Source organism: Hypanus sabinus, chromosome 9 (genome assembly GCF_030144855.1).
Source record: "Hypanus sabinus isolate sHypSab1 chromosome 9, sHypSab1.hap1, whole genome shotgun sequence".
NCBI lineage: Eukaryota > Metazoa > Chordata > Chondrichthyes > Myliobatiformes > Dasyatidae > Hypanus > Hypanus sabinus.
The window spans coordinates 90,136,712-90,148,042 of record NC_082714.1 but is presented as its reverse complement, the minus strand read 5'-3'; the positions used below and the strand labels follow the sequence as shown (position 1 = coordinate 90,148,042).

The 11,331-nt window shown below is 48.5% G+C and overlaps 1 protein-coding gene across 2 annotated transcripts; it reads right to left on the bottom strand.

Moving 5' to 3' along the window:
* Positions 1-1,192: 1,192 nt before the first annotated feature.
* Positions 1,193-10,648, bottom strand: snapin (SNAP associated protein). Of its 2 annotated transcripts, XM_059980152.1 has the most exons (5): positions 10,199-10,648; positions 5,659-5,880; positions 5,531-5,577; positions 4,945-5,063; positions 1,193-2,296 (listed from the first exon to the last, which is right to left on the bottom strand). In XM_059980152.1, exons 2-5 carry the CDS (start codon positions 5,775-5,777, stop codon positions 2,195-2,197), a joined length of 387 nt encoding a protein of 128 aa, XP_059836135.1. In that variant the 5' UTR covers positions 5,778-5,880; positions 10,199-10,648; the 3' UTR covers positions 1,193-2,194. The 2 variants fall into 2 exon arrangements, with proteins under 2 accessions (XP_059836135.1, XP_059836134.1); XM_059980151.1 differs by lacking the exon at positions 10,199-10,648 and having other exon boundaries at positions 5,659-8,648.
* Positions 10,649-11,331: the final 683 nt, after the last annotated feature.

Genomic DNA, 11,331 nt, shown 5'->3' with positions numbered 1-11,331 from the left:
CGTCAGCATCACATTAACCGCTTTCGCTTCTGTGCTACCCTTACTGAAAAGATAATTGGACAGTACAAGGTTTAAAGGAATGGGGGCAAAATGTGGGCAAATAGGAGTACCTTAAGTGAACACCTTGGTAGGCATGGATTGATGGGCTGAAGGGCCTTTCTGACCTACACTCTCGAGATTTTATACATTTTTCGGGTACCACGGTACTGTTGTGGTTAGTTCGACACTATCACTGATTGGTGCATCAGAGTTGGGAGTTCAGTTCCAGTGCCACGTATACATCCTCCCCATGAATGGCTTGTGTTTCCTCTGGGTGCTCCGGTTTCCTCCCACAGTTCAAAGACACACCGATTAGTAGGTTAATCAGTCATTGTAAATTGTCCAGTGATTGGGCTTGGGTTAAATCAGTGTGTTGCTGGGCAGCGTGGCTCAGGGCTGGTTCTCTGAATAAATAAATAAGGTCACGCCGATGTTCCCGAGGGATAAATTCAAGCCTGCCAACCCTTCCCCAAGTTGGAAGAAGCTGCAGAAGATCGTGAACATAGCCCAACACATCACGCAAACCAATCTTCTATCCTTGCACTCACTTTACACCGCACGCTGTCGGAGGAGTGCTGCCAGGATAATCAAGGACACGATCCACCCAGCCAACACACTTTTTGTCCCACTTCCCTCCGGGAGAAGGTTCAGGAGCTTGAAGATTCATACGGCCAGATTTGGGAACAGCTTCTTTCCAACTGTGATAAGACTGCTGAACAGATCCTGACCCGGATCTGGGCCGTACCTTCCAAATATCTGGACCTGACTTGCAATACCTTACCTTCCCTCTTCTATTTTCTAATTACGATTTATAATTTAAATATTTATTATATTTACTTCGATTTGTACTTCAGGGAGCGTGAAGCGCAGAATCAAATATCGCTGTGATGATTGTACGCTCTAGTATCAATTGTTTTGGTGACAATAAAGTCCTGGCAACATTCTTGCAAACTTCCTTGTGCTTTCTGTCTTAATGACACCTTTCCTAGTGACCAAAGCTTAAGGAGACAAGAGATGCTGGATGTGGACTCGGTGTGAGAAGGTGGGGAAAAGCTGGTGGCTCTTTGGATTGTATGGACAGCAAGCTCTGCACTTGACAACTTCCTGCGGATCTCCTGAGGTGCAAAAAAAAACTGGCGAACAGTGGCCGAGCTAGATATAGTCTAGTAATTTTATTCACTCGGATTACCTCCAGTACAGAAAGTGTGCAAGTCACTACAACCGCACAAGTACAACACCACACTGTACTTGCCTCTGTCGGCCGTTACACGAGGTCCTCCTGCACTTTGGGAAGTAAAAAGCAAAAAAATAAAGTTCCTTCTTCAACTGCTACTGACCGAAGGGGAGACATGTAAAGAGTCTGTGGAAACCCGACATCTGTCTATAGCTGTCTGCAGGACTTCCGGAGCATTACAGGGCCTGGAAAACGTTGCTGATTGTGGAGGAGGGGAGGGGTGTGTGCAAAGATGCAAGGAACCTCTCTTCATTCTCTGTGCGATAACCCTGCACAGTGCTTCCCAATCTCCCGACTTTGGGTCAGACCTGGGATGGATGGCTGCAGGTTTACGGCAGAGGGGCAGGATTCCCCAGCGAGGTCCCACTTGCACAAGTGCTCAGGAGAAACGGGGAAGGGCGGGAGAACAGACGAGAAAAAAAGGACCATAAGATAGAAGGAACTTTGTCATGGACGGTTCAAGGCTGGCTGCGAAAGGTGTGCTGTTAGCAACTCATCCCATAAAAACCCAGAGCTACAGAAACGCCAACAGAAGCTCCTCATCCATGGGAGAGGAAGATGGCTACACCTGGGGACAACAGGAAGGGCTGGCCCAGGACAAGGGAGTCTGGTGATCTGCTGTACCCCAGTAGGGGGTGATGAGCTTAATTATCAGATATAGGAGCATCGAGCCTGCTCCGAAAAAGGGGGCAAAGGAAAGCCGGAGCGAGGGATCGCTAAGCCAACGACCGTAGGGTTGCAGCACCTCACTCCGTGCCTTCAGGAGATGTGGCCAACCCCAGCACACTGTGGAGAGTAGGAAGTCTCGCTGGCCACCGGTTTAATGTCAATCCCAGTGCACGCAACATTTCCCACCCTCGGTGTGAACTGAGCTCTCTCCTCCCGAGCGGCCGGTGGCGAGCTAGTCCTGCTGGGGAGCCTTCACTTGCTGGGTGGAGTCGGCAGATAGATCCCGGACTCCAGGTAGGCCTTCCGCCGGGCCGTCTCCTTGGCGACGCTGTGGTTCACGCGCCTCAGCCGCTCCTGCAACAAGCCCGAAAGCAGAAAAAAATAAATTAAAATGCAGGGGAAACCACGGCGTCTGGGGGAGAACACAGCCAGAGCTATTCCCAACTTCCCTCGCCCCTCTGAGTGGTAAAGAAGTTGGACAAACCTGGGTTATTTTCTCTGGAGTGGGGGAGATCTGATAGGAGTTTATAAGATTATGACAGGTATAGATGGAGCAGACAGACGTACCTTTTTCCCAGCGTTGAAATGATTCTGAGGGCTTGCATTTAAGGTGAAAGGATAATTTCAAAGGAGCTGTAAGGAGCGTGTTTTTAAAAAACAGAGTGGTGGGAAACTGGAATATGCTGTCTGGGGTGGTGATTGAGGCAGATACATTAGGGACTCTTAAGAGATATTTAGACAAGCACATAAATATGAGAAAAGTGGTAGGATAAAGACATTGTGTAGGCAGAAGAGATTAGTTTAGTTGGGCATTTAATGATTAATCAGTTCAGCATAAAACTGTGGGCCACAGGGCCTGTTGCTGTGCTGTACCGTTCGGCGTTCAATCAGCACCCCCACCCCCCCCCATGTTCTATAGACAGACCATGATACAGGCAGGGCACCAAGGCACAGGGAGACACAACCTGCTGGAAGAACTCAAACACAAGAGTTTCTGGAAATACTGAGGAACACATACAAGTGCTGGAGAAACTGGAGTAGATCACGTGGCATCGGTGGAGTTACTGAGCATAGAAAGGGGCCCTTTGGCCCGTCTAGTCATGCTGAACCATTGATCTGCCAAGTTTCATCGACCTGCACCAAGACCACACCTCTGCATACCCCTATCATCTATATATCCATCCAAATTTCTTAAAAGTCGAAATTGACCCTGCATCAACCACTTGCGCTGGCAGCTCGTTCCACACTCTCACCGCCCTGAGTAAAGAAGTTCCCCCCCTCATGTTCCCCTTAAACATTTCACCTTTCACTCTTAACCCATGGCCTCAGTAGAAAAAGCCTGCTTGCATTTACCTTATCTATACCCCTCATAATTTTGTATACCTCTATCAAATCTGCCCCCCAATCTTCTATGTTCCAAGAAATAAGGTTCTAACCTGTTCAACCTTTTCCTATAACAGGTCAACCCCAAGCAACACCCTTGTAAAGTTTCTTTGCACTCTTTCAATCTTACTTACATCTTTCCTGTAGGTAGGTGGCAAAAACTGGACACAATACTTCAAATTAGGCCTCACCAACATCTTATACAATTTCAACACAACATCCCAACTCCTGTACTCAATACTTTGACTTATGAAGGGCAACGTGACAAAAATTTTCTTTACTACATGGAATTATGGATTTGCATTTCCAGATCCCTCTGTTGTAGCACACTCCTCAGTGCTCTATTGTTCAAAACTGTGGGAATGACTTCTGATAAGATGACGGCTTGCTTGGATGCAGTGGCTTCTATGGGGCCAACCAAGAGTGTTATTGTCCTCTTTCAAATGTATTATTTTACGATTGCACAACCTTGCTGGCCATTAAGAACTTAAAGGACTGCAGGTCTACCTCATCAGCGAGTTGCTTGTTGGCAGAGAAGCTGAAGAGTTGGACTTGATGCAGATCGTGATGCTGCCTGTGACGGAGAGGCTTCATGTGAAATGCTAAAGTCTGATTCGTTGTTTTATTGGTGAATCTTGGGGGGGGGGGGGGGGGGGCTGCAAGGCTTCGGTCATAGAGAGGGATAGGCCTCAAACCGCGCTGTTGTCTGTTTACAGCTGCCCAGGAAAGAAGCACGGAGTCAGTGTGCTCTGTCGGAGGCGGAATGGCATGACATCCATACTAGAATCGGTGCTGCCCTCCTCCCAGAATACAAGGTATATTGCGTCTGACTGTAGCTTCCTGCAATGTTCATGGACTCAGGGATGTAGACCATATTTTTGTGTGACTGCATGTGCCTTGTGCTGTGGGCTCTGTGTTTTGCACCTTGGCCCAGGAGGAACGCCGTTTCGTTTGGCTGAGTTCATATACAGCTAAATAACAATTAAACAAATTTGTAAGTTCTACCCTGGTTTGTCCTCACACTTGTTTGCATTAAATTCAACCTGCTCTTTTTCAGCCCACACAAGCTTTGATAGTTGTCCTCACTATCTATTACGAAGCTCCTCAGTCTTGGTGACATCAGCCAATTTATTTATTCAGTTTACATTATCATCCAGATCGTAGATATAGATGACAAACAACGGACCCAGTACCGATCCCTGCGGCACTCTAGTGGTCAGAGACAACCATCTACATCACCCTCTGGCTTCTCCCACTGTGTAATGTAGTTGACCACCTCACACCAAATGCCAACCAACTGAACCTTCTTGACCAACCTCCCATGTGGGACATTGTCAAAGATGGTGCCCAGGAAGACACCATCTACATTAGTATGCAGTTGAATTTGAAATCAAGGGTGAGGGCTTTGATGGGCAATAAGCTGGAGTGAGGAATAGGGTAGGCAACGTTAGGGGACGTGGGAACTGGAGGAACTTGTGAAGAGACACGCAGCGTGAAGGGCCCCCGGATCCTGTTTGGTGTGCACAGCAGAGTTTCTGCAGAATGGAATGTGGCAATGAGAGAGTGGATAGTAGTTTCCATTTTCTGGAAATCCAAAGAATGGGAATTCTGCCTCCCACCTGGGCGTTCTGCAGGATGTTGCTGACAAGCACCACCCTCCGCCGGGCATTCAGCAGCTTCTTCACGTATGGATCCAGGTCCAGGGACACTTTCTGCTCTTCATTTATCCTGCAGAGCTCTGGGAAGAACAGGAATCACCAACCTGGTCACACGGCTGTTACCGCGAGCCCACTCAGCCCAATAGAGCCTTTCGCACATCAAAACCACATTTCCCTCTCTGCCTTTGACCCATCTCTTCCTCCCCACACTCCTGTCCTCACCTGACCCCCTCATCCACTCTCTCACCCGACTGTTAGTTCCCCTCTCTCCCAATGAACCTTCTGTCCTCTCTCACTCCCGCACCTCCCTGACCCCTTTCTTCTCTCAAATCCTCTCTCCACTCCCCCCACTTGTCCCGGACACCATATTCCTCTCCCTTCCCTTTCCTCTCCTCCCAAACACCTCACCCCTCTCCCTCCCCATACAGAGATCTATCGCTTCTCACCCCCTCTACCTGTCCCGGACACCTCAACCCCTCTCCCCTCATTTGTCCGGGACTTACCCCCACCTGTCCCGGACTCCCCACAGAGACACCTCGCCCCTCACCTTCCGCCAGCCGGTCGATCTGCTCCCTCAGCTCTACCTGGCTCTCCCTGCGGGAAACAGAAGATACCGTTAGTCGGGCCTACAGGCGCTCGCTGCGCCTCCGCCATCCCTCATACCCGGGGCCGCACCTCACCGCCTGAACCTGCTGGTCCACCTCCCTCACGCCCGGCTTCAGCAGCTCCAGAAGGCCGTCGCTTAGCACATCTCTGGCCACTTCCCCAGCACCCAGTGACTCGGCCGCCATCATCGTCGCGGTGCCCACTGGGAGGAAGGGCAAGATGAAAGAGGCCGAGTGGGACCGTGTCCGCTCGGCATCACGGGAAGAAGGGTTGTCTGTAATTCTGCAGATGCTGGAAATCCGGATTCAGAAACAGAAACAGATTTAATATCACCAGCATATGTCGTGAAATGTGTTAACTTTGCGGCAGCAGTACAATGCAATACATAGTAATAGACAAAAGCAGTAAATTATAGCAAATATACCTATAGTTAAATTAAATAAGTAGTGCAAAATATAATTTTTTAAAAAATAGTGAGATAGTGTTCATGGATTCAATGTCTATTTAGAAATTGGATGGCAGAGGGGAAGAGGCTGTTCCTGAATCATTGAGTGTGTCCCTTCCCGCTTCTGTACCTCGTCCTTGATGGTAGCAATGAGAAGAGGGCGTGTCCTGGGTGATGGGGGTTCTTAATGATGGATGCTGCCTTTTTAAGTCTTCGCTCTTTGAATATGTCCTGGATAATACCGAGGCTGGTGCCCTTGATGGGACTGACTGATTTTACAGTTCTGCAGCTTATTGGGATCCTGTGCAGTAGCCCCACCTCCACCATACTAGACGGTGATGCGGCCAGTTAGAATGCTCTCCACAGTACATCTATAGAAATTTGCCAGTAAACACCCAATCTCATAAAATTCTTAATGAAAAATAGCTGCTGTTAATGCCTGATTTGTAGCTGCATCAATATGTTGGGCACAGGTTAGACCCTCAAAGACACTGACACGGAGGAACTTGAAATTGCTCACTCTTTCCACTTCTGATGCCAATAAGACCAAGGAACTGTGTTCCTGTACGTGGTTCTAACTCCATAATCAAGTTCGCAGATGACACCATGGTGTTGGCCTGATCAGAGGGGATGACGAGACGGCCTACAGGGACGAGGTCCAGTACCTGGCCACATGGTGTGCCGACAACAGCCTGGCCCTTAACATCCAGAAGACCAAGGAGATCATTGTGGACTTCAGGCATTCTAGGAGCCACACTCACATCCCCATCTACATTAACGGAGCTGTAGTGGCTCAAGCTTCAAGTTCCTTGGTGTCCACATTTCCGAGGATCTCACCTGGTCCCTGAACTCCTCTATCCTAATCAATAAGGTGCAACAGCGTCTTTATTTCCTGCAAAGCATCAAGAAAGCTCACCTCTGTCCCAGGATACTGATGGACTTTTACCGCTGTACCATTGAGAGCATACTCACCAACTGCATCTCAGTGTGGTATGGCAATTGTCCCGTATCGGACTGCAAAGCACTCCAGCGGGTGGTGAAAACTGCCCAGCGGATTATCGGTGCCCAATTGCCCACCATTGAGAACATCTACCATAAATGCTGCTTGGGCAGGGCAAAAAGCATTATCAAGAATGCATCTCACCCTAACCATGGACTTTTTACTCTCCTCCCATCCGGTAGGCGCTACAGGAGCCTCCACTCCTGCACCAGCAGGCACAGGAAGAGCTTCTTCCCTAAGGCTGTGACCCTGCTGAATCTCACGTCACAGCGCTGAGCAGTATTGCACCCATGTTGTACTGTCTCAGTACTTTTATATTGGTGTGCCGTAGCACTTACTTTCTATTCAGTTATTTTATAATTAACACTATTCTTTGCATTTCTGGTTAGATGCAGACAGACAGACGGACATACTTTATCGATCCCGAGGGAAATTGGGTTTCATTTCAGCCGCATCAACCAAGAATTGTGAAGATATATAGCAATACAAACCACAAATAATTAAATAATAAGTTAATCATGCTAAGTGGAAGTAAGTCCAGGACCAGCCTATTGGCTCAGGGTGTCGGACACTCTGAGGGAGGAATTGTAAAGTTTGATGGCCACAGGCAGGAATGACTTCCTATGCCGCTCAGTGTTGCATCTCGGTGGAATGAGTCTGGCTGAATGTATTCCTGTGCCTAACCAGTACATAATGGAGTGGTTGGGGGTCATTGTCCAAAATGGCATGTAACTTGGACAGCATCCTCTTTTCAGACACCACTGTCAGAGAGTCCAGTTCCACCCCCACAACATCACTGGCCTTACAAATGAGTTTGTTGATCCTGTTGGTGTCTGCTACTCTCAGCCTACTGCCCCAGCACACAACAGCAAACATGATAGCACTGGCCACCACAACCTTGTAGAACATTCTCAGCATCGTCCGGCAAATGATTGCATTTCCTTGTAATTTCATTTCTAACTGCATTTCATTGGCTTTGTATCTGTACTCGGCACAAAGACAATAAAGTTGAATCTAATGTAATCTATAGACTTCAGGAGAGGGAAACCAGGGGTCCATGAGCCAGTACTCATTGGAGGACCAGAGATGGAGAGGGTCAGTAACTTTAAATTTCTGGGTGTCACTATCTCAGAGGACCTCTCCAAGACCTATCATATAAATGTAATTGCGAAGAAAGCACAACAGCTCCTCTACTTCCTCAGGGGTCTGTGCAGATTTGGCATGACATCAAAAACCTTGGCAAACTTCTATAGACATGTGGTGGGGAAGTGTGTTGACTGGCTGCATTACAGCCTGGTATGGGATCACCAATGCCTTCTGAGCAGAAAACCCTACAAAGGTAGCGGATTCGGCCCAGTACATCATGGGTAAAGCCCTCCCAGCCATTGAGCACATCTACATGAAAGGTTGCCGTAGGAAAGCAGCATCCATTATTAAAGATCCCCACCGCTCAGGCCATGCTCTTTGCTCACTGCTGCCATCAGGCCTCAGGACACACACCACCAGGTTCAGGAACCGTTACTACCCCTCAACCATCAGGCTCTTGAACAAAAGGGGATAACTACACTCATTCTGTTTCTGGTGTTCCCACAACCAATGGCCTCACCTCTTTATCTTGTGAGTCCATACCCACAAGATATGGACTCACAATAAATATTACTATTTATTTATATTTGCATTTGCAGAGTTTGTTGTCCAATGTTCCTGTTCTGCAGATTTGCTGAGTATGCTGGCAGAAAAAGAATCTCAGGGTTGTATGTGGTGACACGTGTGAACTCTGATAATAAATTTTATTTTGAACTTTGACCCCTCTTTGCGGACTGGACACTTTCTGGCGTCCACAATCAGTTCTTTAGTCTTACTGACGTTGAGCGCAAGGTTGTTGCTGCAACACTACTCCACTAGCTGAGAAAACTTGCTGCTGTATGCCTTCTTGTCATAATCTGAGAGTCTGTCAACCACAGTTGTGTTGACAGTGAATTTATAGATGTTGTTTGAGAGCAGATGCAGAATGCTGAAATAACCCAGCAGGTCGGGCAGAATCTGCAAATGATCGGTCCATGGAAACGTCAGTCTGCATTTCTGATCAAAACATTCCTGAGAACTGGGAAGGAAGGGGGAGATGCCAGAGAAAACAGGAGGGAGAAGGGAGGAGAGGGAGATATGGGGAGAGGGAGAGGGAGAAAGAAGAAAAACAGAGACAGAGCAAAGGATAGAGGTAAAGAAGAGAGAGATAGGGAGGGGAGGGAGAGTTGAGGGGGGAAAGGGAATTGAGAGGGAGGAGGAACTGAGGGAGAGAGTTGGGGAGGGGAGGGGAGGGGAGGGGAGGGAGGGAGAGGAAGAGGAGAGAGTGGGGAGGAAGAGGGAGAGAATTGTGAGGGGGAGGGAGAATAGGGAGGGGGAGGGGAGGGAGAGGGAGGAGAGAAGGGAAAGAGAGGGACAGGAGAGAGGATAGGGAAAGAGAGGGAGGAGAGGGGAGGGAGAGGAGAGAACGAGCTGCAGATGAGGGGAGGGGATGGTGGGGGGTGAGGTTATGGGGAGGAGTAGCTACTGATACCGAACAGTTTGAAACTGAACTGTTCTTGGTTGCCATTTGCGAGATTTGTTGTTTTTGCACATGGGGAAGGTGGTTTGATGTTTTTCTTTGAACGGGTTCTCCAGTTTTCTTCGTTTCGTGGCTCTCTGTGAGGAAAAGACAAATCTCGGGGTTGTATCCTGCATGCACACTTTGATAATAATATGGTTTGAATGTCACCAGAAACATTGACAAAGATGTACGGTGGGGAGTTTCCTAACTGGGTGCACCATGGCCTGGTATGGAAATCAATGGCCAGAAATGAATGGAAAGCCTGCAGAGAGTGGTGGATATGGCCCAGTCCATCACAGGAAAAGCCCTCCACATTAAGTACATTTTCTTGGAGAGCTACCACAAGAAACCAGCATCAATGATCATAGATCCCCACCATGCTCTCTTCTCACAACTCCCATCATTCAGGAACAGTTATCACCCTTCGACTGTCAGGCTCCTGAACCAGAGGGGGTAACTTCACTCACCAAAACCTGCAGACTCTTTACAACTGGTGCACAGTTCTGTCTTCTTTCCTACACTAGATGACTTTCAGTCTGAGTCCGAGTATGGAGAGGTTGCCTGCAGACTCCCTTACCCGTCGCCTGGACGCTGTATGGGGCCCCGTTCTGCCACCTGCTTCTCGGTGATGCTGCCTCAACACGGGAGTCCATCATGTCAGGAGCCTGGGGTGGAATTACTGCACAGAGCAGTGCCACACAACAAGCATTTTAAGGTGGTTTGTGGACTCTGCAGTCTGGAGAAGGTGTCCCACTTGACTCTTCCCGTGTAAAAGCATGTGAATGGCATACGTCATCGTATCACCATGTCATAAGTGTACGTCCCACTAAAGTAAAACAAAGTAGACTCGTTATCCTGGACTTTCGATTAGTTTACGGAGTTACAGAACACATGGGTGCACACAGATCCACTGGTTTTCTGGAGAGCACTTCTGGGACTGGTAAAAACCGCATCCTGAAATCGAGAGTCTGCAGACGCTGGAAACCTTGAGCAATGCACACAAAATGCTTGAGGAACTCAGTAGGCATCGGCCTCTCCAGAGATGCTGCCTGAACTGAGTTCCTCCAGCAGTTTGTGTGTGCTGCTGGGGATGCAACTTGAAGAGGAGAGAAAGAGTGGAGGGAGGAGAAAGGGTGAGAGGGGTGGGGAGTTGAGGGGGAGAGAAAGGGATTGAGAGAGGAAGGGGCTGAGAGGGAGGGCATGGTAGGGGGAGAGGGGTGGGGGGGGAGAGAGGGGTTGGGATAAGAGAGGTGGGGTGAGGGAGGGTGGGGGAGTGAGGGAGCAGTGAGAGAGGGGGTGGGGCAGAGGGGTGGGGGAGTGAGGGGAGAGATATGCAGACAACATCTCAAACGTAGAGCTAAGGTGAGGAGGGGCTTCATTTCTCTAAAAGAAATAGATCCGTAATATAACAGATGCCATCTGCTGATGTACTCACATTATATAACAGAGTAACAACACTTACTATGAAAAGGGTGACTGGGGTGATGTTTATTTCTGGAGTATTAATCAAAACAATATACACTGTAATATTGAAAAACAAGGATTGCGCACTGCTCTGCTTCATGAGAGGAAGGGAAACAAAGCCTCCTTACACCATGGAATGAAGGGACGTGAGTCTCCCGTTGCCTCTTGGGAAGAAGGGCAGAGGCTCAGCAATTTGACTCTATCGAACCTGGACAATAATTAATTTAAACACCGTGATACACTCTA

Coding starts and splice junctions, on each gene's coding strand:
- snapin (XM_059980152.1), bottom strand. CDS start 5,777: ATGATGGCGGCCGAGTCACTGGGTGCTGGGGAAGTGGCCAGAGATGTG. Junction 5,578..5,658: donor CAGCAGGTTCAGGCGGTGAG/GTGCGGCCCCGG, acceptor TGTTTCCCGCAG/GGAGAGCCAGGTAGAGCTGA. Junction 5,064..5,530: donor GATCGACCGGCTGGCGGAAG/GTGAGGGGCGAG, acceptor TGTTCTTCCCAG/AGCTCTGCAGGATAAATGAA.